Genomic DNA, 25,823 nt, shown 5'->3' on the forward strand with positions numbered 1-25,823 from the left:
AGCAATAAGCTTAGCCGGTCCCTTAGCGCCCGGAATGTTTTAGGCCAATTTAACGATGCGTGAAGCGAGAAAAGGACATACATGCAGCGCTCCTGTATACTTGCATTTTCTTACACAACTACATTTTCTGCCTGCAGCGTGAGCAATCCTAAAGAGGCACGCACAACTCAATGGCAAACGACACGGAGGGTCCAATTCGCCATTAGAGGATAACATACGCGAATCTGGTCCAAGCCATAATTGTGCAGTAGCAGGAAAGAGCGCACAAAGAAACGTCCAGGCGTAAAGCTGCAATGCTTCAACTTTATAAGCTGGTGACGAAATAGATGGTTCGGCGAACACATACATACTGTATCGCTATAGGCGGAGGGCGCACTTTCCTCTTACCCGTCTCCTTTAATGAACATTACAGTAAATTGTTATAATGAGAAGCCGCGTCAGTGTACACTACAAAAGAACAATAACAAATCCCTCATTCCTGGTTGCTCACCTCTGCCGTGCTTGTTCGCAGAAGCAGCAGCGACCGCCCCATTTCTTGGCCGTCGCTCGCTGGACTTTCGCTTTCCGCGACGAGTTCATAGAGCAAGCAGCCAACGTCACGTACAACGAAGTTCTGAGGATTCCCGCTTACTCGCCTGCAATCTCCAGCATTCTGGCACTTTCTCCGTGGGTGAACGAGCCCATGTCGGTTAGCAGGTGTATGCCTCGCCCCACGCTCAGCCCGTGGATGAGTTGTGACTCCGCCAGCCCTCCTCAGTATCGGCGCCAATTCTTATTCATTAGCAGTCACGCCCATATCATCAGACGAAGGAGCGGCTCGCCAGGAGTGCACAGTCATGACAAAAATACCCACTGTCTGTGGACAAGCACCCTGGAAGTGGTTCAGTGCCGGCTGCAGCAAGTGTATACCAGAGTACAGGGCTGGAGACAGGCAACGCGTACTGCTTGCAGACATTAATCGTGTAATGGGCCTCCACGCGCGAAAGTGGAAGCCCCATCGAAGCTGCCAAATCTTCGGGGTGGTCGCCGGTAATCACGGGGTCTATTATGCCGCATCGAGAATGGGTGGAGCCGCCTCTCACGGTTTCACCTCGGCGGACCGCAGGGGCGTTAAGTTCGCACTGGCTCGCAGTGTAGGCTCGGTGGCGACGCTGCTTTTAGAAAGCGCTGGTAAGCCACGAAACAGTAAGAAGAAAATAACTAAATAAATGCGCAAAGAAAGCTTGTAACTCGCACTGTGCAACCACTGTTAGGAACACAGGCTCTGTGTACCTGGTGCGCTCCTTCATCGGTGCTTTTAATTCGTGTAGACTCGGGCGCTGTCGACCCGACAGGGATCGATTGGCTCAGGCTGCGTGGTAGGAATGCTACAGCACCAAAGACGAACAATAGAAAGTGTAGAAAACGACAGTCGTATGCGCTCGGCTACGGGGCCTTATTCGCACAAGCCCGCAGACTCGCATCACATAGGTCAAATATCGCTCTCATATATCTTCCTTGCAGACATATCTCCTTGGTCAAGTACTGTACCAGTGTTCCATGTAGGCCAATCCCTTATCTTAGTACATTTTGTTCGCCATAGTATCGCTATGTAACAATAACATGTGCTCTTGCCACAGGGTTTTCAGCTAAGTGGCATGCATGGAGCATAGGAGAAAAGCGATCGGCTGTCTTTGCATGGTGTTCGGGTTAACTTCCTTTCTTTCTTTTTTTTACACGCATGAAATATAGCTTGCCGTCACTTACAGTTTGCTCTTTCAATTGCGAACTCCGAGTACTATTTGTTAGACTGACTCGAAGGAAGGGCCAGTGGGTTGGGTCTGGGGAAAGGCATCGGTTTTGAACGTGCCTCGGCTTCACGGATCGTAGCTATACAATGGCTACAACCCTTGCTACAGAACGCTTACTGCGAGCAAAGGCGTAGAGAGAGCACTTGCGGCGCACGCAAACCGGAGCCAAGCGTGGGAAGGCTGACAATGCTCAGTAGGAGTGCGGACAACAAAAATATATGCATCAAAAGTGATTATCCTGCAGCGGGTCTCCCATTATGGCTCAAAGGGTGGTCCACCGCAGCGACGTGCGCGGCCATTCGCCCGTGCGCGTTAGCACGCGCCGCGTGCACTCCCTTTGTGGCTGCCCTGTCAGTCGGCTTGCATGCGGTGTGACGGACGAGCGTAACGCTGGCCTAATGCGACGAAACAGCGGAGAAAGCGGCGCTGCGTGCGGCGAGCCTTGTTCCGGTTGTTGTCACGGTGTCAAAGATTCTCAACGGCCGTTTACCCTGCTAAACGCCCGCGCGGCTGAGCTTCGAGGGGGCAAGGCCTCGAGCCCCGAACGATGATTTATCCGTCCTTTTTTTTTCCTTGTGGTTTCGTGTTTTGCGTTTGTTGCTTAGCAATGTAACCAGACCGAACTTGTGCAGACGTAAGAGATGCAAGCCCTCTTCAATATGCAACAATCAATTATAATGTCGTTGTATGCTATCTATGTGTGGAATTTGTTTTGACTTTCCGGCATGTAAACGATGAGGATGGTGCGCTCACTGATGCACTTACGTAGCTTTTAGGCAAGTAATCGTCTTTTTTTTGTCGCCTTGTGCATTCTCCAAATACTGAATACTACAGTAATTGTCTACACCACAATACAGCTAGCAAGACCTGCGATACTGATAAATTGCAGGATGTGAAGGTGCTCCGATATATTCCATCTAAGACCATTCTTGTGCTCACGGAATTGAGTAACGAAAATCACGTGGCCTCCTTTGTTATTATGATTCGTAGTTAACATGACATAACACAGCAAAGGCAATTTGGAGCGCCTACTGTATCATGTCCTGTTAAATGTCAATACGCACGTTTAAAGAAAGGATAAAAACATTACTTTCATTAGTTAATAAATAACGATACTCTGAATGTATGTTGCGCGTGTCTGCTGTGCTGGCACTGCCTGAGGACGCTGCTGTATCAGCCATCATATTCATTCCTAATTGTAATCGCGGACAGCTCCGGTTCTTACACATATGGCACAGAAGAAACTCTGAAGCACCTGCTGTGCGACAGCCCATTGCTCGGAGGCCAGATGCTTGCCCTTGGAACCGCTTCAGGAAAACTAGATGGCACGCCTGGTATTCTGGGACCCATGCGACCGCGACTTCGAGCGTCTGCTATGTGTGAAGCTACACAAGCGCTGCTGCATCCGCTTCTTCAGATGAACTAGCCTACGTAGCCGCTTGTGACAAGCTGAACGGTGAAGACCTCATTGCGTGTGCGTGCATATATACTACATCTGTGCTTGTCATATCTTCGTCCCTTTTCCACAGTGAAGGGTAGCCAACCGCATTTAGCCTGGTTAACTTCCTTGCCTTTCTTTCGCTTGTCACCTCTCTCTCTCTCTCTCTCTCTCTCTCTCTCTGAAATATTTGTGGTTGATTTCGGGGAATGATTGTTTATTTAGGTTTTCTCACTCTGCGCCGGCACGACCCCGAAGTCGAATAAAGATAGAGAACTCGAAGTTCTGCGCTCGTACATGGTGGAGATCGCAGTGCTGCCGTAAAAAGAAGGCGCAAATCGTGAGACTGTGTGGGCCGTACTTTGTAACGATTCTATTCATTTTTATTTTTCGCCCTGGCTCATTAGCCTGTACGTCGCCTCGCCACCGTTGCCACCGGGATCGGCCACTCGGCGTGGCAAGTAATAAGAACAATGGAGGATGATGTAGACCGTTACAAAATAAGGCTCCTGCGTTGTCTGTCCATGCGTTGAGACAAGAAAGCACCGGCTAAGCTGACACTTCGCTTTGTGACTTTGCGGCATAAACTGAATGTGTGAGCCCGAAGGGCATAAATATTCTCCCCGATTATTCTCCCTGGATTTTCCAGTGGCTGCCTGGCCATTGCAAGATCAGTGGAAATGACCAAGCAGACAAAGCTGCTCGAGTGTCACATCAAGAACAACTTATCGTTCCCATTCTTCTTTCCAGGACAGACGCAGCAGGGCAACTTCGTCACTTGGCAGGCGAGCTCTCTTTAACAGAGTAGAACATCCCAAACGTGAGGCGCACCAGGTTGTACGAACTGAACCCTTCACTACAACTCCGACCTCCAGAGAGAGAAGAGAGAAAGAACTTTATTTGCCACTGCAGGGTTGGAAGTAAGGCAGGTAGGCCTAGTGTGGCTCCCAGGTGGGGGCGACGTCTTGGGCCCACGAGACGAGTGCCAGTTGTGTTTTCTTGTCTGCTCTTGTCAGCAGCTGGTTCCAACCCTCTTCGGAGGGAGCTGGCAGTAATGATTGCGGGGGAGGGGGTCGTAATCCCCGCCAGTGATTACATAAAGCCTAGAATGACTGAGAATGGAATCGGTCTGCAGCATGCGAAGGTCTTCACCGACGTGAGGCATCGCTTCTATACCGGCTGTGGTTAGGAGTGGCTTTCATGAAGGCGTACACTACTTTGATTAGAATGAATGACAGTGCTGCATGCGACGTCTGCGGCGTGGAAGAAAACGTCGACCATTTATTGTGCCATTGTCATCGATTTCAGTCGGAAAGACAAACATTATCTATCGCATTGTGACGGCTGGACGATCGGCCGTTGTCTGTGCAGGTGCTACTTGAAGACCGTCCCAATGCTCGACGGCCCACAAAGCTATGAAGGCACTTTTGTCTTTCTTGAGGGCGACTGGCCTATGTGAACACCTTTGACTCGCTCAGGCCCTCCGCATGCGTGTGAGAGCTCACCGTAGCTTCCCTCCCCTCCCCTCCCCTCCCTCCCTCTCTCTATCTTATCTTTCTATTCCCTCTTTCCCGTCCCCCAGAGTAGAGTAGCCAACCAGACGCAATTCTGGTTAACATCCCTGCCTTCTCTCTTTATTCTTTCCTCGTCCTCTCTAGTTATTATTTAGCTGTCCAGCGTGCCAATTGTTGGAAAGGCGCTGTAAGCTCATTTGGTTTATTTGTATATGTTAATCTCTGTGCGGACAGGCAATATCTCCTGCATGGCTCACTTTCCACTATATGGCGGACCTCTTGACGCGTGTTATGATAGTACCGCACCACAATGTCCGTCGCACACGTATCTCCAAGTTAAGGCAAGTTCATGGTCGTGAGTGCTCCTGGCAGCGCAAACCACGATGATGACCATTACGAGCGGTACCCTGAATGTGAACCTACAGGCCATGAACTGACCATCTGCTCACATAAGAGCAGCGACACCGTGCTGAGAGCCACGCGACGCAATGAAAGCGAGCTTGACCAAAACCAGTCTGTCTAAACACCGTCACTCTGAGTAAGCACTTTGCTTCTCTCCGTAATCGTGCGTGCGCAGATAGCCTGCGCGAGGGAATGCGCAGAGGCCATGCTTATCCGTGTATTTCGATGACCGTGGGGCTAGTTACACTCGCCAAGGCATACCCTGACAGGGGGGGGGGGGGGGGGGGGGAATACCGGGGCGTCGCCGCGACGAGCTGCCTCTCACCGTCATCCATCGGAACACCTCGGCCGGTCGCTGACGCGAACCAGTTGTGGCTGGCGAATGCGTCCCAACGACAGAGGTCGCTCTACCCACCACCTCGATGCCACCGCGGCTTCACTTTGACACTTGTGAGCTAGCTGTGTCAGGCTGGACAGGGAGCCCGGACGTTATCACATCTGCCACAAGGACAATGGATCATGGCTTGCTGTTGGGGTGGTCCCAGGGTTACATTTTGATGCAACTCGCAACGTAGCAGACGGAAGAATACATAAGATTCGAGATTATTCTCTCTCTTTCTCTCTCTCGTGTGTCCTTTTCAAACGAGGCAGATAATCCATTTCTACATATTTCTTCACCTCGATCTTAACACTTGGCATACTGCTCTGGTGACGCCGCTTTTAACTTCGACTCGGTGCTCTGCACACATCAAATGAATGCAGGCCCGAGAAAAGCCATAGCCTTTCTGCCGTTGTGAACGCTCCTACTTGCGTCTCATTTCGCGACAAGACCTCTGGATCGCGGGGTCAACCAGGGGCTTCGCTACTGCGAGCTTGTTGGACGACGCTAGTCACCCGGGGAACTCGTCAGAGCATGTCTCATTACACACGTCTCCGCTAGCCACGCTTCATTTATTCCTTTTTTCGTGGACAAAGCTGCGCCTCTCCTCCCCGCTCCCCCTTTATCTGTCCTCTTGTTGGCCGACCCGTGAGAATCTGTCTCTCGACGGCTTTCTTCGGCCTTGTTTCCAATCCGGCCGCTAGACACGGGAGGACAACGACGACGAGGTGAAGGATGACGAAGACGTCGTTACGCCGGATGGGGCGAGACAGGACGCGCGCGTTCGAGGGGACACTTTCACGCGGCTTGACACGCTTGCAGTTTGACTGCGTGTCTGCGGTGTGTGCTTCGGCGATTCCTCCCGCTGGCCCGCCGCCCGCGAGAGCCACGGAGGCGCTTCATGAGGAGCGAGCTGTTCGCTGTTGGCATTCGGGAGACCGCGTCACACGAGAAAGCGTGAGCACGGATTGACGCCGACTGGCTCCCTGGCTCCTTCGCAGCAGCGCGACGTGACCTGCGTCCGAAAACGCTCGTTTCTGTTCGCTTTCATCAGCTTCCCGCTGTGCTGCAAACAAGCTCCGCTGAGAACACCACCTCCTCGGCACACAAATACAGAGGAGTCCCTGCCCGGAGTGTCTGAGCGCGAACGAGCCTCGTTGGGGAGACGATTCATCTCTGCTATTTGCACGGAGACAGACGGCAATTTCTCATTGGGGTGAAACATGTGTCTCTAGTGCGGGTGTGTGTTTCTACAAACGGGTACGCCTGTGTGCGGACGCAGATCTCTCTATTGGCATGACCGCTACCCTGTCCGTGACACTTGCGCGAGAAGGGGGCTTAGGATCGGTATGGTATGGTATAGTATGGCAAAACTTTAATGAAGTCCTGCAGATCGTGAGTCTTCACGAAGCGGGTCGCTCAATGAAAAGCGTCACATCTTGTCACAATAAAGAACAGAGTTGATCCTTATTTTCAACTGCAAGATCAGCTCAAGATGTCATATAATATAAACGAAAAGTGCGCGCAGCGACAGGGTATTTTGGTTTTACGAAGTTTACCAAACGGAATAAATGATTAAATACACAAATACAGGCTGATTTCGACTATGAGTCGAATGATTGTGATGATAGGTCCGTAAAGTGAAGACTTGATGAAATAAGCGCTGCGAAGACGCGGACGAAAGAACACATGTACGACAGACAAGGCGCGAAAAGACAGACAAGACAGCGCCTTGTCTGTCGTACATGTGTTCTTTCGTCCGCGTCTTCGCAGCGCTTATTTCATCAAGTATGCATAACCAACTCACCCACATCAAGCTTCTGCTACCTAAAGTGAAGGATTGTTTCGCTCGTTGTAGAATCGTCAAAAAAGTTGACGGCGTGAGTGAAAGCCTGTTTTCAAACAGACGTTCAGAGCATTCAAACAAAACAAAGTGGTCACAGAAACTATTAACTTGATGGAATATATAAACCCTGTAGACGAATGCGGCAAGCCGAAGACCGCAGCGAACGTTTCGAAAAGTAAATTCGTCTTCGTAAGGACTCTGAAAAAAAAATGTCGGCGCGTTGGTAGTGTGATAAGACTTCTCTTGTTTACGCACTACTGATCAAATCAGCTGCGTATGTATCACGAGGTAGCTTAAACACTCTTTCACATGAATGCCCTTAAAATTATGCAGCTTACTGTGTTTCCCATGTGCGAGTGAGGTTGCTAGCTGTTCAGTGTCTTTTAATTAACAGCGTTCTTATTTCGAACAGTGCGTAAGTTTTTCACATTCCTTTAATGACGTTGGCATGTGGCTTAGATGTAGAACACATGGTCAAGAAATAACGATAGCAAACCAAGTCCAATTACGTTGCTTGAAAACCAACGAACACATATAAATGTTCGCTAAATAATTAGATGTCAGCAGGTACTGGGGCATGCTTTTTTAACTTGTGATGGTTCTCTGGCACGATAACGTCGCTCGAATGCACAGAGGAACGGGTGATAGGAGGAGTTGTCCTCGCTTATTAAGGCGGAAGTCTTATATGCCCTATGAAACGGTAAATCTGACAAGCGTCCCGCATTAACATCGGATGGCCAGAAAGCCCACGTGACGAAATGATGACGTCACGTTTCCGGCGCTGGACCTGCTGCGGCTCGCACTGCAAAATTTCACGGTGAACGGCCACGGGGTCTGACGGACGCCGTGACTCAGTCCCAAAGTGGAGTTAAGGTGGATTAAAGTTGAATTAAGGTTGGTGCAAATTGGAGCAAGATGCATTAAAGTGGAGCTTTAATTTAACGGGATAACTTAGACAAGCCCTAACGCTTTCGCATTCAACTCACGTAAGGATACATAAGTTATTTCCAATCTTTAGGTGCGACATGTAAACTCATGAGGTGAAAATTCGGCAATCCCAAAAACGAATAAACAATCCCAGTAGTGAATAAAGAAATCCAAAAATGAATAAAACATCCCGCAACTCGTCAGAAATGCACGCCCCCGGCTAAAACTTATGTTCTCGCGAAGTCACGATGGACACGTCTTCTCGTCTCGACTCCGTTTTCGTCTCTGTAAAGATCGTTTTTACTCTTCATTTCAGGCTACGAGCCGCGCGTTTCAATGACCCGCAGTATACAGCAGGGCCACACCAAAGTCTACGAGGCTTAATTACCAGTGTCACTTTTGCGCGACACGCGGACCTCGAGACAGCGCCGGAACCTGGCCATCGTCGCAGCGGCGGCGGCGGCGGTGTCGGGGTGAAATTAAACGCTGGCGAAGTCGACGCTATCACTTGTTCCGCACTAATTGAACCCGTTCATTTATCAACAACCCACGCGTCTGCGCACAGCCGTGCATGCACACGACGGAAAAGAAAAGAAAAACAAAATAACGCGTATATATTATTCAGCGTGTCGCGCCCGATAACCCAGCCGGAGATCAGCAGGGACGCTCGCATTTATAATACACGCGCCGAAGAACAAATACACACTGAAGGAGCGCCCCGAAGTCACTTTACGTAGTCACAGCACGCTTCGCGCGTGGAGAAAGCGAGCGATACCAATTTGGGCACCAGGCGTTGCAACGCGCGCGCACGAGAAAGGGTGCGGGACGCTTGTCGGTGTTCAGTCTTCCTCGGGAGAGCCACTGGCTTCTGAGAAACCCGTCTGCAGAACCCGGCAGTGTTGTTGTTGCCGAACCTCTGCGACGCCGCAGCGACAGTGGCATGCGACAGGGAAGCCCCGAGACACGGTGGCTTCTTTTCCTGGCCGGCAAGAGAGCGCGAGCCAGTAATCGCGGACGTGCATAAGGCAAGAAGCGGCTCCTTATCGATATGTGTGCACAAAAAATGCCATAATACTGAATCTGGAGAAAGCCGATGGGCTCGTGCAAAAAGGCTAAACTGCCGGGGGAGGGAGACTCATAGGCGTAAGTATACTGAGTGCGCGCTTGTTTGCTTTACGAGACGCAGCATCATAACGACTGGCAATTAACATCGTAGTGTAATTAGGTGCGCCTACGCTTATGCCAACATTGAAGCACCCATTTAGTGTGGCGCAAAAAAGAAAGAAAGAACACATGTCTCCCTTTAGCGGTCAGGATTAAGGGCCTGCCGTCGGATGAAGTACGTAATCTCCACTTATTTACCTGTGTTTGCCCAAAGCTATCATCGGGCAACCAGCCTTTCTTTCTTTTTTTATGCGCTTACGCCAACGAGCAGCGCAAGTAAATTACGCGAGTCGTTGCTCCGAGGAAACGCACCGTGTCAACACAACTAGCAACTGCGCGCGATATCGTCTCTGTATACGCTACCTATTAATTGGCTTCCATGTTAAGCATACGCTGCTCATCAGTGGCAACGAGAAGTCCATTCACGCTGCAAGGACCAGCTGAAAAAAAATAGTATGTGTACGTGTGCCGAGAAATCGACCGGAAGTAACTCCGCTTCACCACTTCGAGTGCAGGGGGCAGTGACTTGCACGTGCAACTTACAGGGAAAAATGAAGAAAGTAGTTTGGTAGACATGCGAAGGAGCGCGCGACGCAGTCTGTCATATACAAAGCCTGTCGGAATAGAACAACAGCTTCGTTGTTTGGCGGATTGAGTGAAAAAAAAATTTATTCAGCATAAAAATTTTACGAGTCGAATGGGAGAGCAGCCTGGTCCGGCCGCCCTCTAGTTTCCTCCGCTACCAGGGCCCCACCGACGAGCCATTGCAGCCCGTCAGGATCATCGCTGCGAGGGATGGCATCCCGTTGTTCAAAAGTTTGGCTGGGGTTGGGGCCTACATACCACGGGGTTAAACTGGCAAGCCCATGACTTCGTGTGTTCGGCGGAACCATGATCCGTTAAAAATTGCTGGCATGCTCCAGGTTCACCTCATGTGTATAGTGATCAAGTTAACAAGAACTTCCGCAGTATCGCGGGCTCAACCGTTACCAGCATGCATGTCTGGCATCCGCTCCATATACGGAAGTAGCGCGTTCCGAGCGCGGCTGTGTCTCCCGGGTACATTTATATCCTTCGTGGGTGATAGGGGAATTCCCGGAGCACAAAAAGAGGTGCCGCTTCACATTTAGATGTTCGCCCCCTGATCGGGTTTACATCTGTGGCGCTACATAGCTACATTCCACTCTAGTTAATCTTATTTTTGCCGCACCTTTAATTATGTCCTCTACCGTTCCTCCAGGATAAAGTATAAGCGCATCCGCAATCGGCTCCGATTAATCTTTCTGTCTTTTCTTTAAGTTTTCTTTATCTGTTTGGCTTCCGACGAATGATATATAGAAGAAGCGCAGACAACGCAGGAGAAAAAATTGTGAGAACAGAATTTCTCACACTTTTTTATCTTCTATTGGAGGCAACTTTCAAGAAGCTCAAGGACGACTGCACGAACAACATTTTGGCGTGCGAGTTATTAATTATGCAGCTTCACATCAGAGACGAGGCGTTATATCATCGCTTGTTTTTGCCATCCCTCACGGTCCTTGTTTTGCATAAAACAGTATAGCTTAAAGAAAATTGGGGGTTTTACGTGCCATTACCACGATATGATTATGAGGCACGACTTAGAGGGGGACTGCGGATTAATTTTGACCACCTGGGGCTCTTTGACGGTGCCCCCAATGCGCGGTGCACGGGCGTTTTTGCATTTTGCCCCCATCGAAATGCAGCCGCAGCGGCCGGAATTTGATCGCGTGCCCGAGGGCTTAGCAGCGCAACGCCAAAACCACTATACGCTACCACGGCGGGTGACATTATAATTCGAGCTTTGATGGCTTCTGCAAGGTCCTCTTCTCGACGTTAGCTATATGCGCCCTGAAATCGTCGTCCACTGTCGCGGCGATCAAGCTAGAAGTAGGGTACAGGCCGATTCATGAACCCATCTGCAGCGTCGATCAATCAGCGTCTTGTCAACGAGCACAGTCCGCGTAGGACAATAAGCGGGTCCCGTAACTCCGCGCCGAAATCGATCAACCGCTCCGAAATAGCCCGCGAGCGAATGCATGCCCGGCGCGATTGCACCTGACGGGAGACGCTCGACCTGCCGAGACCGCGGCATCAGCGTCCGTTGATGGTCTCGCATTCACGTGTCTCCGAATGAAGAAGCTGTGAAGGATCACGTTGAAGTTCGCGAGCGCGTATTGACATCGCGACCGGCAAAGCGTCATCGTTGTGGACGCTTTCCTCGGCCCCCTTGCATAATAGCGCAAAACCGCTTAATTTTCGGTAACTACATTTTCACGGTCATCGTGCGACAGGCGAACCGTACGCTCTCACTCTGTCTCTACAACAGCGAAGATCATTTCAGCGCTTTCAGTGTTTTACTGCTGTACAGAACCGATCGAAACACGTATTGCTCACGAACAAAGGTTATAAGCGTGGTTTCGCTTAAGTACAAGTTTCACGCTATTGTGCAGCTCATCCGGAATTCATAAGTCGAATTCGGGTGGTGCAGAAAAACCCGTTTACAATTTGCCGCGTAGTTGGTAATTATTTTTCAAGCACACCACTGAGCGTGCGCTTAGTCATTTGTTTTCCAGCGCAGCGTTCACCTTAATGTTGAAGCACTGGTACATGAGCGAAGATCACAGGTCACAAGATCACAGAGTGAAAAAAAAGAAAAGAAAGCAGAAGTGTCAGTGGAAAGCTGTTGCAATTTATAATTGCCAATTATAGAGTTTCTCGACTCGTGGGTGTCGTTGAAAACATAGTGAACGACGCCTCCGGCGATGGCATTGCCCGAGCTGGACTCTAAATCGAGAGACACCTCAGAGGTGCCGCCCGCTGGGGCGTAGAAGTGAAGCAATGTATGAATCCGTGAACCCCGTGAAAAACATGATTGAATGGCCATGGCGCTCTCGGCGGGGGGACGCTGTGAAGCCGAACTCAGGTGTCAAGGTTGCGCACACTTCGAAAGTGACGCATCGACCCCGAAGGCGAAAGCCCTTCGACAGTTTTTCACATCGGCTAATAGAGAGATCGTCACCGGCGCTCTAGAAGTGACGTCACAGCCGTAACTCACAGTACTGACGGTTGTCAAAAGAGAAAGGATGCTAAAATGGTTGTGTCGATGGAGATTTTGAACCAGCTTGAAAGGGACAATTTTTGCAACGAAGCTAGCAAGACAAGCTAGCATCCAAATTGTCACCGACATTATATACCGATAAAGTGGCAACATTTGCATCAGCATGTATCCTCGCTATCGCTGCGCCGCAATGAGGGCACCTACTTATCCAGCACGTGACATCGCGCACGTAGCGGTGATATGTCTTTTTTTTTTATGTATTGACGTTATCTTGCTGTCATTGCACCGTCGTCCCAGAATACGAGAACCTGACTAATTCTATACGCTTTTGAGAGAGGGGTATCTACATAACTAAACGGAACAGCAAGTTGTTTTAACGCTGGTAGTTTTTGCGTTCTGCCACACTGACTCCGTTAACAGGGAACCGTCTCTCACTTGCGCTAATAGCAGTTCACAATACGTTTGCGTATGTACGTTTTCAATAGGGTTGCGAAGTTCCATATATTGTTCAGACGATGATTCTCACAGCCCCGGTGGCTGTGTAAAACTTGCAGAGAGCAAAACTTGAGCAGTTAGCCCAAGCACGGTGGCGTACGCTATATAATCCTGTATATTCAAAGGTGATTACTCCTAACATTTATTATTATTATTATTATTATTATTATTATTATTATTATTATTATTATTATTATTATTATTATTATTATTATTATTATTATTATTATTATTATTATTATTACTGACACTTGCGGGATTTTGACTCATCTATGGGTTCGAATGCAGTCTCAAGCGAATGCACAGACCAAGGGCAATCGGACGAGGGTAAGCGCACTTCTAAGCTATACTACACGTGGTAACGTACACGATCCAGACGATTCGATGCGTGGGATCACGTTGACCCGCTGCCCCCTCTTCACTGGTCGGACAGAAACCGCATCGTGCCGCACCTCGAAGCACGGCATCCAGAACACAGCCACAATCTATAGACAGCATGCGCGAGTGGTACTTGAGCGTCCATTACGGCGCAGGAACGATCGGGTTTCCAGCCTGGCCTCCGCGCGCAAGACTAATGGGCGGGCAAATTTACTGCAACTCCGTGACTGGCGGCGCAACGGTCACTCATCATGGCGGCAATAATGAGGCGCTGCGGCAGCGATGTGCCAGCGCGCACCCCCGCCCCTAACGATCCCCGCCGCCCTGTTCGATAAAGACGCCAGAACCACCGCGCAGCCCCCCCAATTCGTTCCTCCCCTCGGCGTCTTCAATCGCATCCGCTGTGCATCGAGCTTGCTGCCACTGATACTCGTGCTTCGGCAACGTCGCAGCTCCACCGTGCGTGCGGTGGATGGGCAACGGCGAGCCAACGAGTTCTCAAGAGCGCGGCCTTCACCGACGGCTTTTAGCTTTCCTTTTCGACGGTTCTCGACGGACGAGAACTGGAAGCGAGTTGACAGAGAATGCGCACGGCGTTCCAAAGGAAGGGTCAACCGAAGCGGGACCCAGGTAATTGCGTTTGCTTTAGCATAGATCACTCCGCTCGCTCGTACACACCGTGCACAGGGAAAGGGTGCACAGCGCGCCTCCGGACGGAGAGCCTCGTTTTTAATTAGCGCTCCCTCTCCCGCGCTCAGCATGGGGTCATTGGGACACGCGGCCACGCATCGCTAAGCACGCGCTTCCCTTCCCCACAGTTACGCTACACGCGGCGCTCTCGCAGTGTGTAATTGATTACACAATAAGCAGAGGGGAGGTGTCGGGCGCGGGTTCCGAGAAAGCTGTCTTGCAGCCGACTACGCATGCGCGTGTGCGTGGTATCGAATGCGCGCGCGAAACCAACATGGCTTATTGATGACCGTAGTAGCCACGTGAGGCCAGACGGCATGATCATCGTCAGCGTGGGCACTCCAAGCTTGAACGGTTGGGCGTTACCTTTCCTGCCGTGTATGCTGTGGCGTGGGATGGTTCTATCTGGCGCACTATACGCGATCCTGTTGATTAAGAATACGCGGCGAGCACGAAATTCTGGACGGAGCCCATCCAATTAACTATTATTGCGCGCGGACTAAACTCGCGCGTTAGCAGAACACAATTATAGCGGCGAACGCTGGACGCGATGAAAAATTATCATTCTTATATTGTGTTATTAAGAGGGGAAGCAATGCATACAAGCCTGAGCGCCATACGTAGAAGATATACGTATCACTAACGATTAAAGAAGATACGTAACCAAGCGTGGGTATCTTACGTTTGATTATATCTATTACCTTTATGTTGCATAAGATCACAATTATACCACGACGCAGTTAATTGAGGGGTTTTCTTTCATTCAACCGGACCTATATATGAAGGCCGTATATGGAACTGCTGCAGACAGTGCATAATTGCACAAATTCTTTGTGTGGCGTCTCTCATGCATTTAACTCACCACTACTCAAATTACTCTCGTAGCTCTCTACACATTCATCAGCTCGTAGTAATCGCTCTTTTAAGCTTTCTTCACATAACTGTCTGAAAAGACACCGTAGCATATATATGTACATAGTGGTTAATAAGTGGATTGATTGATTGATTGATTGATTGATTGATTGATTGATTGATTGATTGATTGATTGATTGATTGATTGATTAATTGATTGATTGATTGATTAATTGATTGATTGATTGATTGATTGATTGATTGATTGATTGATTGATTGATTGATTGATTGATTGATATTAACGTCACAAAGTGATGCGGTTATGAAAGACGCCGTAGCGAAGCGCTCCGTTTATATTCTGACCATTTGTGGCTCGTTAATGAGTGCGTTAAAGCGTTTCTGCACTACGCCCCCACAGGAAATGGGCCGCTGCGGTCTGGAATCGAACCCGTAACCTAGTGCTCAGCAGGAGCACCACGTCATATATCCAGTGAAATACCGCGGCGCATCACAACAGAAGACCATTCGGAGATGAAAAAGGAATTCAGAAACGAGAGAAAAGAATGCCTCGGAGAGCACAAGACACTCGGTAATCGGATTTGTCAAAACACTGTGCAACAGGATCCGTCTCGGCATTCGAGGCGTAACGCGGCACCCACTCGCAGCTGCCCACGGCGCGCCGTCTATCTTCGCCGCCAAGCACGACCGCCTTCCGCTCGTCTTCACCGCCTCGCGGTTTGATCCGGCGTTAATTATTCTCGTCCCAAGTGCTAACCCGTTACTCACGGCACTTCGCGACGACCCGGGAAACTTGTCGGCGGCATCGCGCGAAGGCGGTCCGTCCGCGCTTAATCACGACACCCGCACGCACGCATGCATGCATGCATTCCCCGCACGAGCAGCAGGCACCGGTTCGCGGCGGAGCTCGTCTCTCGGGGACGCATAATTGCGACAGGAGAGACGCCGGGAAAAAGCGGTGATCGGCGCTCTCGGGCATTTTTTCGCCGCCGTAATGAGCGCCTAATGTGTCCGGACGATGTCGCTGCATTGCTTGGGTGTGCGTGTATGCACAGAGTACGTCGCTCTCATCTAAAATGCGGTCAGCGCTATTTTGCTCACGTCAGCACGCGGCGATGCAACAGCCTGGGAGCGTAGAAAGGCTGCTTTCTTATGCATGGAGACCGTAGAAACGACACACAGCCTGTGAGCGCACTGCTACCGAAGGAAATTACCAGTGCTGCTCAGAGAGATGCCCGTCGTTCGGCCTTAGCGTTGAGTGACGCCCAGAAGCAAAAGTCATTATGATTATCTCCTTTTGACTACAGACGTCTTGTCGCGCAGACATTGCTCTTATACGTGTAGCCTGAGGAAACTGCAGCGGCCACACAGACGCCGTGGACACACTGCTAACGACCGGTGCTCAACGACAGGAATGGCGTGTGGGCTTCGTGCGCCAAAGCGCTCCGAAGCAAGAAGCGCGTTTGTAACAATGGGCGTCGGCCAATCGCGACCGAGAACGAGATGAGAACTGCGATGATGCTTCGCAATGACAGATCAGCTTGCGACCTAAAAGATCGTTACGAATGCGGTCTCAGTTTCGTCATTGTCGTTACTACCGAATGCGAGAAGATTGCGCGCGAGATAGAGACGACGGCGCGATGAGGAAGGTTCATTCAACCTCGCTGCCATCCTACAGCGAGAAGACAGCTGCGTCCGCGACGCTGCGGGATCGGGTGCAGAAGGGGGGATCGAACCCATCCCTCGGTCTGCCTCCCGAGTGTCCGCCGTCGCTCGGGGCGCGTGCAATCACCTCCCTCATTGAACTCTTCCGCCGCGCTTGGGAACGCGCCGCTCGCCTATACGCACGGGGCGTCGTATCGTGCCCCACCCCGTCATGATAAAAGTCCGTTTATTTGATGAAGACGTCAGCGCCCACTGGGGAGCGAGCCGCGTTGGAAGCTGTGCGCACGCACGCACGCCCCGTGCGTGCATGCATACCTGCCTGAGCGCAACCTACAATCTCGGCGGCGCAATCGCTCTCTTCCGCGGCACGGTGGTGGCGGGGGCCACGGTGGCATTTAATTACACACGCCGTAGCACGCCGCCGCGGCGGCGGCGGCTAAACTGCGCCTCCTCGGTCGTGGCGAACTCTATCCGGGCGCAGCGTGACAAATGACCGGTGCCTTCCGAAGCGGATGGAAGTGGCGTTGCGGAGGCGACGGGGCGTTCAGACGTCTGAGCCACGCGAAACAAAGAAGAAAAAAGCCCGGGCTTCGAACGCTGGGTGCTCAGTGAGCTTTAATGAAACACTCCCCTTTCTCCTTGCCAGCACGGCTGTCTTATCCGAGGAAACTGGGGTGGTGGGGAAGAAGAAAAAAAAGCTTTGCGAAGCTGCGCCACTGCTGACGTCCAGCGTGACTCCGCTCTTTGCTCTACTCTTGGTGGGAGGGGTAGCCTTTGCAAAACAGCAATACTGAGCCGTAAACTCGAGGCTTCGAAGGAGCCTTCGTCTCGTGAAAGGCTGAATTTGCCGATCAGACGAGGTTCAATGCGGGTCATCTGGTTAATGCGTGCTTATAACGTCTGTCCTGCTTTCAGGGCCTCAAAAGTGATTTATGGTGGCCCCAATTAGTTTTTATTTCATCACCTTGATCTATTCATTGTGCGTGCTACAGAGTTTACATAATTAGAGCGAAAATGCATCAGTGCGCAAGTATGCGACGCGTCGGAGCATTAATTGTGATGCGCTGCGATTGCGAGGCGCTAGATTCCATCATCAAGTTCCTCGAAAGGGCTGTTGCTTATGTTTCATAGACGTTAGTCGTACTGGGGCGTGTAATTCCTCATTATTTACTTAGGTAGGGTCTACATGGCTGCACAAGAGAAACATCTTATGCCCTCCACGAAGGCTAATGCGATAATAAGAGAGTTCTCGTAATCTATCGAGATGAGCCAATCAGCGAAATATCGCAATCTGGTATCATCTCGATAAAGGTGCACTTATCGTTTTGTCACTGCCGACAAATAAAGACAGAACATGAACCGGTGCTTGACCCATTGCTTCTTTTTATCCTCGCAGCCGTCCTGGAGATGAACGCAGTGGCGGTGAAGCTGTACAGTATTCGCGGAGTCGCCAGCAAACGCTACCTCTGCATGAACCGCAAGGGACAGCTCTCTGGACAGGTGAGTAGTCTTCTTGCATTCACGATCGGCCTTTAGAGGTTTCCGCTGGCGGTGCCAGTTCACTGTTCAAGCAAATCTGTGCAGTTAGAAAACAAACGCGTGGCAGGTAACGGAAAGAAATATCTAGCAGAAACCTAAGCGTACGAAGCTAAACGTTGAGCTGTATATTGGCTCAGCTCGTGAGGCTGTCGCTGGCTCAGTGAATGTCGAATTTGCTATGGAGTGAGTGAGTGAGTGAGTGAGTGAGTGAGTGAGTGAGTGAGTGAGTGAGTGAGTGAGTGAGTGAGTGAGTGAGTGAGTGAGTGAGTGAGTGAGTGAGTGAGTGAGTGAGTGAGTGAGTGAGTGCAGAAGGCGCCGTTCGCACTCACCGCGAAAGGATGCGTACAGCAGCAAAAAATACGAGCCGTCACGTTGACGCAACGTATACACTGTGCGTGTGAGCTGGGAGTGGTGTGGCCCTGTCATTTATGACGAGGAAAGTGACTCACGTCAAAAACGGCGTCAAAGGCAAGGTCACCGCACACGAGTGAGCATTGACACGCGACGCCACGAGGTGTACACACAAGCGTCGCTGCGAACGACAGCCGCGCCGATCGAATGAGGGCGACGCCGGAATCTGGCCGGCTGTGACGAGAGCCGTGGGCGAAACTGGTTGCGGCTTGGCATCGACGACACAGAGACACACTCCTTTTTCTCTGGCTAGGCCGAAGAGGAAATGGAAAACAGCAAAGCAGTACACGCCGCGAGAGCTTCGCACGCGGGTGAGACGCCCGACACCCGCGGCGCAGCGCGCGCGTGCGTGTCGCAGCGAACTCACCGGGATGCCAATCAAGAAACTCGGGCTGTTGCGTCAAGGGGAACGCCGCTTCTTTTTCACGCCGGTGCGTATGATATTTGGCGGCGAGAAGCACGTGCGCCGGGAATGGCTACGGGGCAGGAACGCAGACGCGTACTACATTATTTCTTATTGCGGGCTCTGATTGCGCATCCGAGCGGCGGTGCCTTCAAAGAGCTGCGCCGAGTGGAAAAAAAAAATGAATAAAACGAACGCTTGCGAGAAAGAAGTCAGCCCCGGATGCCGGACAACGCCCCAGACGAGTCGTCGAAAGGACTCGAAGGATTGGCCCGAAACGTGCGCTACAGATTTGTCATCTTCGTCGTCTGCTTTTGGTACAGAGAGCCCCGATGCACAGGACACTTCGAATGAGCTCCTATTCACTTTAATCTGTGCGGCCGCTTACACGCCGCAGAGCGTGCCGTCTTTCTCTTTCGTTCCATCGTAGTGCTTTCCTTACTCTATCGCACAGCGCAATAAAACGCATCAGACGTGCGCACAAGGCTGCGCTTGGCACTGAGCAGACGATCGTTCTGATGCGGAGAGAAGACGTGCTTTTTCGCGCTCTTCATTGGCTGATCTATCACTTTTATGCTGTGGTGCCACACATCTTTTGAAACAGCAACTATATAGATACTTCGAGCAATCTTTTTACCATCAGCGTCGCCGTGAGGTTCCGTATATATTTAGGTATATGTATGATATATGCCATGCTATGGTGTATGGCATGTATATGCGGTTTATATTGCCACACCAAACTATTATTGAAGTTGTTCATACCAGGTCTCACATTCTTGACAAACTTATTCCTCAGAATTTTAATGATGGCAGCCCACAAACAAATATCACGAAGCAAAACACCGACAGCGCATGCCTTTTGTCTTAAATCGTCTCAGACTTAAATATTAAAAGTGCGAAGCAATAAAAGAGCTCAAATCTGAAAATAATATTGGTGCGGCTGCGCACTATACCTTCAGGATCGGCCCTGGAAAGAGATTGGAAACTTACCCGAAACGGAAGAGCGCTGGTAAAGTCGCTAAAAAACACGTCCGCTCTCATTAATAAATATAAATGAAATTCTCCTATGGCAGCATTAAAACAGAAGACACCTAGCACAACAGCTCGTTTTTACTTAGGCAGCTTACGTTTACTTCAGTTCATTCTGCCAGTATACAGCTACGACTCTCACACTTGGTGTAATATTCTAACATGTTGCTATCGCATTCAGTGCTTCGCCCTTATGGCGAAAGTCATTTTTTTTAGTGTGGAACAACCTATACACATCTTCGTCCAGTATGTCCTATTCTTACGTAATCACACATTTCGTCTTTCTCTCTCTAGCGTATACTTGATTGCGTAATAAGGTAAAACGAATTGTTTCATTTCTGCAGATACTGCACAAGATCTCGATTTGAACGTCCGACTATACGTCGGTAGGCTACACCTGGCTTGGTGCATGTGAAAGTGTGATCAGGACTCATGTTTCTCTCTCTTTCTTTCACTCTCACATTCTCCTTCCCACTTGCAGGGCAGCAAATTGGACAAGGTCTAATTATAGCCTGTCTGCCTTTCCTCCCTTCTCGATCTTCATGTGTCCAAGCGGTTCGCGAACTTTGCAGTGACAGTAATGGGAAGTCCTGTTATCATGGTGGAATGCATGATATCTTCCCGGGGTTAGATGCACGAGAAGTCCCTGGCAGAGCGCTGAGGGACGAAAAGTGAGAACCTTGGGTGAGGACGCTCTCAGAACCCAGCGCTTGCTGCAGTTCGCAACAAGCATAGCTCTCTGGAAACGCACACCACCTTTCTTTTTCAGCTATATAATAGGCTGCCGATTCAACAGCAAGGCTGCATGGTTATGACAAGGTATATCGTAACAATTATTTCTGGTAAACGCTGTAGCGTATTCAATTTTTAGCATAAATACTTTTCTCCTTCGTCATAGCGAAAACTGTAAAACCATTCTGGCAGGGAATTTAGCAGGACAGAAAACAGAAACGAAGATTATATCTGTACCCACTTATATGTACCAGCTATTTACACCTTGCCAATAGCTTTTGTCTTGACATAACCTAAGAAATGAGTCTTCATTTAGCCTATAGGCCATCTTGTCATCTAGCAGAGCTTCGCCAAGAATTATAACAATTTAGTATAGACAGAGAAAAAACCTATAAACAAAGCTCTGTGTGGCAAACATGCATATCACGTCCATCTCTTCTTTATTACTATTAGTTCTTCAAGACCTACTATAACCAAACAGACTTGTCTTAAATCCCATAAGCTGAATACACGAACTCTGAAACTGCTTTCTGTCCATTCCGTAAAGGCCTCGGAAGGACACGGAAGTGCTCTCTAATGCAGTGGGCGTGGTGATACAAGAGGTTTCCTCCCCGGCAGCAGTGTTTATGCTTGCTCTTTGCCTCGCGCCAACGACTACACTGCGGGGGAGTATCTGCTCCGCGCACACTCCCTCTCCCTGCTCCACCACAACGATTACATTGTAACTCTCCTGTCCAAAAGGACGTCGACCTCGACCGGATCGATCCTTGCCTGCAAAGCACTACACTACTTGCGTTTTCCATTCCTACTTATCTTATCCCATCTTTGCTCGTCTTCATTCTCGGAGCGCATTGCGTCGTCCGGGAACCTGATTCACCTCAGTTACTGGGCCAGAGACGTAGGAGAGACGGAAGCAAGCTGAAAGCGCCCAGAAATCCCCAGAAGACAAGAACGCGCCGAGAAATGTCTGCGCCGAGGAAACGTTCAGTACACGAGGCATCCATTTAGGCCGCCTGGTCGGGCTCTGCTAACTACGTTACCGCGCCCACGTTTCAGCCGAAAGTAGCTCGTAAAGCCTCAACGTTAGCGTTCCTTTCTCTCCGCTTTTGTTTTTATTTTCATTTTTTTTTTCCAAGTGGAAGAGCGCAAACGTTTACTTCGCGACTGTTTGCCGAGCCAGAGAAGAAACTGTTAGCTCAGGCTCCATCGTTGCGTCTGCCCATGCAGTTTTTATGACTCCCCGTTCCGCGTTAGTTTGCGTGTATATCTTTTTGTTAGCTTACCGTACAAGCATGCGGTTATGTTTACGACTGTTTCCTGCGATTATACGGGCTTTATAGCATATGCCACGTTCCTGCCTCTTCCAACTTTGCGTAAATGGAAAGCAGACGAAAGAATTCCAGCTTTACCACGGAAATCATACAGTGAACTCGAGTCTTACGATATCACAATTTGGCCGTGGGTCGCCGAGGCCAGCACCGGTCCGCGCATGATTGCCCGGACTAAATGCGCCGTTCCCTTCCAATAAATCCGATTGTTTTCTGTCTCACACTCGCACTTACTGGTTAGGCCTTTTTTATTATTATTTTCGTGTGACCTTAATGTCATTCGCTGCGTGCGCAGTCACCGAGGCATTCAGAAGCCTCACATTCTAAGTTATAGATCGCATTAAAGTGCCACAAAACCATGGGAAGACACATGCTTACCTTGCGTGTGAAACAGTCGTTGCTCTGCGTCCCAGTTTAGTAATTTTTAGGGTCCTTTGTCTTCTAGTCAAGACCGGAATTCCTAGCTCTCAAGGCGTTTACGCCGTCATGAAAAAGCGACCGCACTTCCAGAAACTAAGAGAAAATTTGTGCTAGTGGCACGGGAGCGGAAGCCGCGAGCGGTGGACTGCCTACATCGCCAACGTAACCGCGCTATCAGTCGGTGCGGCCGGCGCCTGTTGTTGCCACTGAGGCTATGCGTTCGACTGTCTTCCTTATCTCCTCGTCTGTGCGCTTGCTTAAATTTTAAGCGTGGCTGGTGAAGGGGAAATTCTGAAAGCTAGCCTATTGCCAGAGCGCAGCTCAATCGGTCTGATAGCGTTTTCATTTGTACATGACCAGTTAATAATCTCATGTTACCTAAAGCTCAACTGGTAGAGCATCGCACTCGTAATGCGAAGACGTGGGCTCGTTCTCCACCTGTGTGGCAAGTTGTTTTTTCATCCACTTTCAATTCCATTAATTTCCAATTTCTTTATTTCGATTAGTAAGTGCAAATAATTTCCCCTGTGTTGTCCTTGGTGTCTTTGTTGGCTTCTTATGGCATGTTTTATGATAGTGACACGTGAAATATTTTTATCTGGGTAATTAACTTGATACATCTGTTTATTTTATCGCACAACTTTCTTTTCTTCTTATTCGAGCTGTGAAAATGATTTTTTAAAGAGATTGAGCTGCGTCGTAACGCACAGGTCAATTACTGTGGAAGTTGCTGAGCTATTTCTTTATTTTAGTTTGCAGCCTTTAGTCAGGCTTCTCCTCGTGATAACGTGTCTTACAGCGCAGCATAAATATTCGTAGTGATAAAAATCACTTGTTATGAAAGCTGGTACTCATTGTTCATTCGCAGTGCCCGCCGCTGTCTGACGAACATCGTGTTGTCGTCAGCGTGGCGTTTAATCTGAATGGGTTTCGGCCATTGCGATGGCTGTAAAAAAAAAAAAAAAAAAACACGACGCGCAACTTAACCGTGATGCTTCTCCATCAGACTTTAAAGCTTTGCCGCGCTGCCTGCTCGTAGGCGTAGTCATGATCTTCGGGACGCTCGAGCCACTGTCAGCCTCTGCCTATTCGAGCGAGTTAATGACACAGTTAATGACATTCTATGAGAAAAAACAGCACAGATGACAGCAATGAAGAAATGCAGCGATAGAAAAGAGTTGACTAGCAAGCGTGCGGTCGTTTTCATTTACAGTTAATACATAAATTTCCTTTTTTTTTATTACTGTTATACATAAACCGTAGATTGAGTGGGAGTATCACTGATTAAGCAAAGATCAAACCATCAAGCTTTAGGGTTCTGTACGCCAAGTGTCTGGGGTCTTTGGTCACTCATGTCATGCAGCACGAGGACAGGGACGCCGGTCATTGGACTCGCGAGGAAGTTTGCTTGCTAATGTCGCAATCGTTCTTGCAGCCAGCGCGTGCGGGCACAGTTTGCTTGTCTCAAAAACATTTTTAAAGATGTGTGGGAGGCTCTACGAGCCACGTTTTGTGCAGCCAGTACTTCGTCTTCACGTGAACGATGGCCGGTACCGCCAAAAGTTGGACTAATACGTATGCAATACGGAGCAGCACACTTGCAAATTGGGAAAAGGGTCCTGGTAAAATTCGTCATAAATTTGTTCTCGTCCCCAACAATAGAAGCATGCAATTTTAGGTCGGCGCTCATGTTTCTTTCTTGCTTTCCCTAGCACTGAGAGAGAGAAAGAGAGATGATAAGGAAAAGGCAGTGAGGTTTACCAGACTGAGCTCGGTTGGCTACCCTGTTCTTGGAAAGGGGGACTGAAAGATTAAAGGAAGGAGAGAAGTTCACGGCATGCACGGACACACACATGCAATGAAGCGTTCTTGTCCTGTTCATCGCAACCACCGAATATTGTCCGACGCTCCCCGTCTCTTTTGACAAAGCACTTAACGCACTCACGGAGTGGTGCGCCGCTCTATCGCCGATCCGGACCACCTGTCCCGCCTCGGAGTTCCACCCCTTCGCCGTCGCGTCTCTGTCCCCGCCGACGCCGCCGAGCTCGGGTGCCGTCCCGGCGCCGTGCCCCGAGCAGGAGAGAGAGAGAGAGAGAGAGAGAGCGAACGCGGAAGAGGCTCTGGAGCCGAGTCGCGACAGAGCACGTGTGCCGCGCGCAGACATTGTTGTCTACGGCGCGCGACTGTCGCAGGGGGAGGCCCCCCCGCGTGGCATTGGCAGCTACACAGTCGCCCTCGCTGACGGCTGCCGCATACACTGCAGCCGTCGCCTGCGCTGTAGGTAAACAGCCCGCGCATGCCGGCAACCGACGAACGGCGAGGGCAAGCTGCTGCGCGGCCGCCAGCGTTCCCCCTGCCGCCGTTTTCGATGCTTCCTGATTCCCCTCTTCCATCCGCTCCGATTCTCTAGACTGGGATGGAGAATGCCGAAAAGAAAGAAGAAATCGCGAAGTTCCCAAGTTATCGCGCAGAGAAAAAAAGAGCGATGATGGCGCGCCCGCCTGCGACCACCCGGTCTGCCGGTGATTTGTCGAGGTTATATCTATGTCCTGAGGATTATGTCCTGAGATTATTGCGTCCTCTTTAGAAAAGCTCCTTTTCTCATTGTCTTCTTTGATTTGTGTTTATCTTGCTTGTTCGTTCTTTTATTCTATTCCCTTCTTCTCTTCATCATATTTGCGTTCTTTTTTGTCTGTTCCGGCCCATTCGTGAAGTGTAGGGATAAAATGTAATCGCATTTAACGGTAGTTGGCTGGCTTATCCTGGCTTAACTTGGCTTATCTAAGTATAAGCCTATGTAATCGCGCTCCCACCAGAAAAACGAACTCGTAAAAACTGCCTGAGTGCGCTGCACATAAGTATTCGGTCCCCATCATGTACTCCCTGCGGCACGAAGCTTCACAGTTGTCACTGCTGATTATGGCTCAAATGTTTTTGTTAAGGGTTGGCCCGAAGGCCTATTAGGTGGATTAGGAAAGGGCATTCAAAGCCATACTAGCATCTGCGCGTCTTTGGCAAAAGCCAAGAGCGAATTCAGACTGGCCCTGTCGGAGTCCGCCGGTCCGGTCCCCGGCCTAATACGTGCCTCGTAGCCCAGCGTTCTATCAACACTAAACTGGCACTGTTAGCGTTTCCGAGGTGACGTTTAGAAAAGCCACTGCAGTGCTGTTACTGCTGTGGAAAATATCGCCGCTCAGAATTCTTACATTCGACAACGATTGCAGGCCTCGGGCGGCTTCTCCTAGCAAATGGTTTTGAAGAGTTTGTCACATGCAGCTTTTAAACAAGAAACTTACTTGCGCGAAAACTCTCATGCAGCGAA

The 25,823-nt window shown here is 50.0% G+C and overlaps 2 protein-coding genes across 9 annotated transcripts in view; one reads left to right on the plus strand and one right to left on the minus strand.

Moving 5' to 3' along the window:
- Window positions 1–22,692, minus strand: part of LOC135915296 (uncharacterized) — a 186,158-nt gene extending 163,466 nt beyond the window's left edge. For all 8 annotated transcript variants that reach the window (XR_011514668.1, XR_011514667.1, XR_011514663.1 and 5 more), the window contains exon 1: window positions 22,460–22,692. The gene's annotated coding sequence lies outside the window, so the exon portion shown is untranslated. The remainder of the gene's footprint in view (window positions 1–22,459) is intronic.
- The window catches only part of LOC135915295 (fibroblast growth factor 9-like), a 109,990-nt gene that overhangs the window by 72,251 nt on the left and 11,916 nt on the right, over window positions 1–25,823 (plus strand). Inside the window, exon 2 of the mRNA XM_065448339.2 lies at window positions 18,036–18,139. Coding sequence (XP_065304411.1) covers window positions 18,036–18,139 — 104 coding nt within the window. The remainder of the gene's footprint in view (window positions 1–18,035; window positions 18,140–25,823) is intronic.

This window comes from Dermacentor albipictus, chromosome 5 (genome assembly GCF_038994185.2).
Source record: "Dermacentor albipictus isolate Rhodes 1998 colony chromosome 5, USDA_Dalb.pri_finalv2, whole genome shotgun sequence".
Taxonomy (NCBI): domain Eukaryota; kingdom Metazoa; phylum Arthropoda; class Arachnida; order Ixodida; family Ixodidae; genus Dermacentor; species Dermacentor albipictus.